Source organism: Triticum dicoccoides, chromosome 4A (assembly GCF_002162155.2).
Source record: "Triticum dicoccoides isolate Atlit2015 ecotype Zavitan chromosome 4A, WEW_v2.0, whole genome shotgun sequence".
In the NCBI taxonomy this organism is placed as follows: domain Eukaryota; kingdom Viridiplantae; phylum Streptophyta; class Magnoliopsida; order Poales; family Poaceae; genus Triticum; species Triticum dicoccoides.
The window spans coordinates 186,154,077-186,160,439 of NC_041386.1; the positions used below are offsets into that span (position 1 = coordinate 186,154,077).

At 46.0% G+C, this 6,363-nt stretch overlaps 1 protein-coding gene across 1 annotated transcript in view; it reads right to left on the reverse strand.

The window, feature by feature from the left end:
• Positions 1–2,419: 2,419 nt before the first annotated feature.
• LOC119285609 (vacuolar-sorting receptor 1-like) overlaps positions 2,420–6,363 on the reverse strand; it is a 7,259-nt gene continuing 3,315 nt past the window's right edge. The window contains exons 5-12 of the mRNA XM_037564932.1: positions 6,243–6,337; positions 6,076–6,152; positions 5,894–5,975; positions 5,624–5,706; positions 5,467–5,533; positions 3,968–4,099; positions 2,989–3,095; positions 2,420–2,871 (exon numbers count right to left, since the gene is read on the reverse strand). Coding sequence (XP_037420829.1) covers positions 2,764–2,871; positions 2,989–3,095; positions 3,968–4,099; positions 5,467–5,533; positions 5,624–5,706; positions 5,894–5,975; positions 6,076–6,152; positions 6,243–6,337 — 751 coding nt within the window. The 3' untranslated portion in view covers positions 2,420–2,763. The remainder of the gene's footprint in view (positions 2,872–2,988; positions 3,096–3,967; positions 4,100–5,466; positions 5,534–5,623; positions 5,707–5,893; positions 5,976–6,075; positions 6,153–6,242; positions 6,338–6,363) is intronic.

Below are 6,363 nucleotides of genomic sequence, written 5' to 3' on the forward strand. Positions count from 1 at the left end.
TCCAGAGCACATCCGTGCAATGCCTTCAACAAGATAACGACACAAAAACATCGTCATCGGCAGGTATAACCTCGGGTCAGACCTAGCGTTTTCACCCCGGAGTTTAAAACTGGGTACTCGAGAAGCACCACCAAATCGAAGTCAATTATGTGTTGTTCCCATCACTTTTTCATGATCTCGGCAACTACATGCACCGCGCTAGAAATCCAGCATCGCCGTTGCGCAACCATACCTTCTGCGTCAAGCCATCATCCGTAGATTACATCTCATTGCGAAGACAAACTGGCCGAAGTGAGATCTGCTAAAGACCACAAAGGAGCCTTCCGGCTACATCGCACAACATCACCAGTACGAGTCGTCAGCAACAACCACGAGATCTGGAAAGATGAACCCATGCGAAGAACTTTATGCTCTTTTCGAAAAGGAGGATAACCCCCGGCCTCTGCATCGAGACGATGCATACAACCATATATTATTAAGAATGCAAAATTCAGTAGCCGAACAACATCGACTCGGAAATAAAGTGAAAAGAAAACCCGAGGTTGCATGCCCCGTGACAGTAACTCCACCAGGCATAACTTGACGTCCCCACATGAGATGTCGTGCGTAGCATCTGCCGGTGGCGCATCCGCCGGAGGCTTCACTTGTCGGCGACAGGCACTGCCCAACGACTCCGAAAGAGACACATGTGACACCTGTCGAGTCGCATCGAACCCGATCAGTTGATGGAAGGGACCATACAACCTCACATACCACTACCAGCCTCGGAAGGCCGTCATCACCTCGGGATCCAGACTTCGCACCATCCGCATGACCACAGAGTCCGCCGCCGTCGAAGAAGAGGGGTCGCCACCCCGATTTCGGGTGCTACAAGAAGCACCCACCGTTGCGTCAGTTGTTGTCGTCGCCCATACAACGGCAACCGCCATCACGACCGTCAGATCCGGACACTAGGTCCTTAATCCCTCGTGTGATGCCCCATGGTGAGCCGTCCTTGACCTCCCATCACTATGACGAGAAGGCCACCACTAGCTCCACCGCCCAAGGCCGCTGCCCTGACATCCCCCGCCGCGTCGTCAGAAGGCCACACCGGGCAGGGAGACATGCCAGTACCGCCGCGAGGAGCATCCTCCATTGTCAAGATGTCGCCGCGAAGCCACCGCCGCTGATCCTCGAGCACACTCCACCCCACGTTGCCGGATGCACACCCGCCACGCCGCGGTCGATGCCTTGCTCCTACACACGCCGCCGCCGCAGCACCCCAGCCTGCGCCGAGTCCACCGCGAGAAAGAACGATGGATCCCCGCCGCCGCGGTAGGGCTTCGCCCAATCGCGCCCTCTAGTTGCGGCGAGGGAGGAGGACAAAGAAGGGAAGGCCTCAGCGACGGCTAGGTTTTCCCTCCTGCTGCTTGCGGGAGCTACCGGATGGGTTGAAGGAGGGAGGCGGCTGGAGGAGGAGATCTAGAGGAGGAGGACATGGAGGTCTGGAGGAGGAGATCTAGAGGAGGAGGCTGGAGGAGGAAGGTGGAGAATTCTATGGCCATCGCTATCCGCCGCTAGAGAGCCGACTGTAGGATGTACTCCCTCCGTTTCGAATTATTTGTCGCATGTATGGATATATTTAGATGTATTTTAATTTTAGATACGTTCATTTCTGCGACGAGTAATTTGAAACGAAGGGAGTATGTCGCTGATCCATCGCATGGCTTCCACAGCTTGACCGCCGCAGTAGCAGGCCCAAGGCCACAGACTGGCCAGGCACCAACGTGTAAAAGGATCCACACAAATCGTGCATGTCGCGTCGGATCGAATCAGGGGCAATCCGTTTGGACGCGTCGGCCTGTGGCCAGGCTATGGACGGGCACAACCCTGCGTCACGGAGGAGCTACGCGAGCCGACCGGGCCAAACTGCCATTGAAGAGCAGCACTGGCACTAGCAGATCACGAACCACATGCCAGATTGAGAAAGGAGGGTTAGGAGAAGGGATGGCGCAAGCATAGTGAGGTGGCTCGCCGCCGCTGGCCAACCGGCCATGGAGGCCACCTCCAGCAAGGAGGATCGAGAAAGGAGGGAGTCGAGGTTGTTGGCAGCTAGGGTGCCTTCGGAGTCAATACTCTTTCTAGAAGAACCTAAATTTTATTTCCTGGCCTCTGCATCAACTAGAAATGCACACAATCATTTTATTACGAGTACCAAAATAATCATGATCCTCTAAAAAAAATTTAATGAGTACCGAGATATTACCTCGACACCCCACACACCAAGATCAGCCATCCCTATCGAGAGGAGCAAGGAAACGTTCCACGATTGCCTAAGCTTGCAGCCCATGTAACGCGAGGTTTTATGCTGCGATTTGACCACTTCGAAAAGCAAAAGGCGATTGCTCTAGTCACTCACAGATAAACAAAAAAAAGGAAATAATTGTATAGCACCTATAGGCTCCGGATTTATTCAGATATAACAGGGGCAAGTAGTCTGAACACCAAGTATTTACAGGATGTTGACACGTGCGTAGTACAGTAGTATGCAACGAGACTAGAGCCGACAAAGGTGGTAGGGTAAACCGTGACAATATCCGCCTATGCTGTTCATCGTGTCTCACAAAATGAAGGTTCACAACAGTGTAACTTCCTAGAATCATACATCAAATCTCCTCGCGTACAAACCGTATCTTTGCGCTGTAAAGCCGACGCCACCGATGATAATACATACGCTGCACTGCACGCTTCTGTGTTGCTCAGCAAAAGCAGTGCCATCTGGTCTCAGATATCACCAGCATGCGCGACATGCTGTTGCTGGTTTGCGCCTTCTTGGCTGTCCAAAGGCATGTACTGAGCCATGATGGCGCGGATCTCCGAATCCATGTAACTCTGGTAGCACACACAAATACGTATTATTATCAACAACCGACTGGTTCAAGTCCAACCCAAGACCACTTGAAAATAAATAAATGTCAAGCGTTACGAGGATGAGTAGAGATGTTTTACCCGTAGCCGGTATTTGTAAACTGCATATGCTCCAACCCCGGCAAATACAAGTCCGAAGAAAATAACCCACATGAAGCTCCAGCCGACTGAGGAGGCAGCTTGTTTGCCTGCAACGAGTTTATCAACAGCATTAGACTAGCACTAGACTACAACAATATAAACAAGTGATCAAATTAAACTGTGACACAATTTTAGTTGCTGACAACATTAGGTTAACAGAATATCTGTATAACTAGGGTATCCATAAAACTGTTTTTTATGCACATGTATCATTTGTGTTCAGGCAGCAAAATGGAGTGCAAGATCAATGTGGTGCGGATTACGGTAAACACACCCTGCAGCTGCTGCTTCACTTGCCAATACTTAAAACTGCAACTATGCCAGCTTCTGTGAATAGAAACTACACTTACAGTACCCAGCAATATAAAGCCGGTGATCTGACTAATACCCTTGCTGGAGTACATTGATAAGGCTAAACAAAGAACATGTAATAATTCACCATATACAAAGGGCAGCCCAGTGCATGTAGCTCCCGCTTGCACAGGGTCCGGGGAAGGGTCCGACCACTTTGGGTCTATCGCTTATTCACCATATACAAACATCAAGGAAAATCATTGTGGCAGTAGCCATCGTTTATTGAGCAACTAACACAATCCCTGATCTTCACAAACTTACTGGTGACTTGGAAAATAACTAGTTCATCATTTAAACTTAAGTATAATATCAAACATCTCAAGTAACAGGAAAGTATAAGTTCAACCATCTCAAACAGAAGAAGCTATTTTGCTCAACTGAACAGGTGAATTTGCTTCTTATAACTAATAATATAGTACTCCCTCCGTCCCATAATATAAGAGCGTTTTTGACACCAGTGTAGTGTCAGAAACACTCATATGATGGGACGGAGGGAGTAGTATACTGGTTCTTGCAAGACAAATAAGAAGATAGTTAAGGAGAAATCTCAGGTTAGGTTACTCACTGATGCACGTGTCTTGCTCTCTCATGTATAACATGTTGTTACCACCACAGCTGCATTCATAGCTTCCCCATGTATTCTCGCAACTGCAGCCATTGCACTGACAGGCAGATTTCGCTTTGCATTCATCAATATCTGCACATAGGGTGGATCAAAGGAAGTTTAGAAAAAATAATTCCAGAAGTCCTTAAGTTATCAAACTTTGGAATCATTACTCTGCTCGCAAGGTGATATCAATAAAACAACCCCAATGACCGAATAAATTTCTCAACTAAAAGCAATTTATTAGTTTTCTCTAGAATATGTTGAGTTATGCAGAACTGACATGGATACACGTTCATGGTATCAGGGTGATACCGATATGAGGATACACCATTTTCAGAAAATGACAATATGTGGTTATGTTTAACTAGAGTATTAAAAAACCATTATATGCCATAGCTAAGTTGCATTGTATGGCCCCAGTCACCTCGCATCTGGGTTGTCTGTTTGATTGCCGCCCTTAGTGTAAATTCCTGGCACCACCATTGCCCGTAGAAGATAAGAAGAGTTGGTGCTAGCGTGTTGGAACACTGAGCAGGAGCTTACAACCGCCTACTAGTCGCCGGCACCACCACCTAGGCGTCGGGGCGAAACCGCTAGTCATAGTGGGGAGTAACTTAGACTAGTGTCATGCATATGATACTAGTCTTTACTACCTTCATAGTGCAAAGTGTCATAGAAATAGTATCAAATATGGTTGCATTTATTAGCTTGTAGACTCAACTTTTCTTGGGAAGCGCTATGTGATGGTAACATAATATGTTACTCCAAGCACCTCTCTCCTCATTAACTAGCTGCCACATAAGCAAACTTGTCTTGGGGTGTGTTATGTTACTAGCTAAGTTACTCCCACTATGACTAGCCTGAGGCGAAAGGGAGAGTAAGTGGCTGGGGTCAGGACAGAGGAAGGGGCAGGGGAGTCAGGAAAGTGATGCACTAGACAAGATTACAGGGGATGATGGTTAAATTACCCTTGTGAGTTATGGACTATTATTGGTCTGAGCTGTATCCACCACGTATCTAACATGCATCAGCACGTATCCAAGTTAATTTATTTTTATTTTTATATCGATACCAGGACACAGCATTATAGTATCACAATCCAGTAAATATCAGTATCGATATGGCATTCAATACGGATCTGCCAGGCTTTTCAAGTGTTGGTGTTCGATAAGAAATAGGGTATGTGTGGATGGTGACCAAACACCACGATACCATTGTTTTGGTCATAACCAAAAAATTTGCTCTTGTTTGGATGATTACTAGTAATATTTTGGCATGCCCATGCCCTCTTAGCCAATTCTAGTTCACTTTTCTTGCCAACATTGGCCAAAACATGTGCAACCAAAACCTTGACCAAAATATCGGTTAGCCAAATTTTGCTAGGGTTAGCTTGGGCTCAGACCAAATTTTGTGTTCCAAGTCTTGCAAAATTAAGTTTCTAAATAATGATAAAGTACCTTCACAGCTTTTTACACCATCGCCCTTGAAACCTTGTGGACATTTGCAACCTTCAGATTCTTCATGCTGCAGATTTTCTGAATTTAGTTTTCGCTCTTCTAAAGAATCGCGACTAAAACTAGTAAGCCTCATAATAATGTCTAGTCATCCACTTACCAAGCAGGCAGATATTGTCTTCCCATTCTTAGTTTCTTTCCAGCATCCTCCATTGTTGATCTCACACCTACCAACACCGGAAGCTGATAATAGAAAATGTTAATACTAAGCTTACAAAGAATTGACGCAACTCTTATAATAGGATGGTGTGCAAAAGTGAACCAATACACTTTATAACAACCACATTGTTCCAGTAGTAATTAATATGAAAACACCCATTACAGAAATCATTTTAGCAAATTCAATCACATAACTAAATTCTCATGGTACCTTCACAGTTGGTATATCCATCCCCCACGAATTTTACACCTTTGACAATAGGGCACTCACAAACACGCCCACGGAAGGTATCCTACATTTTGTTATCCAGCGAATTAGAGTTATCCTACAAGACAAGAATAAATGAAGGAGAGAAGATGAAATATCAGAGGTATCCTGAGCTCAAACTGTACCTTGCATGCAGTGACGTTATTAGCCGTGTCGACCCAGCAACCTCCATGGTTCTCCAAACACTCATTTGTTTGAACATCTATAGTGAACAGAAAAGAAGAAAATAGCACTCCATGGTAAGGCGCGATCTAGGAAGAAAATCTACACTTAAACGAAAAGGACAACATACCTTCACTCAAACAAATAGCAGGCTCAGTTGTCTCCTCAAATCCTGAACAGATTGCTTTTAGCACAGCACCTTTGTCCAACTTACCTGAAAACATAACTAGACTGTGTCACAGACAATATCA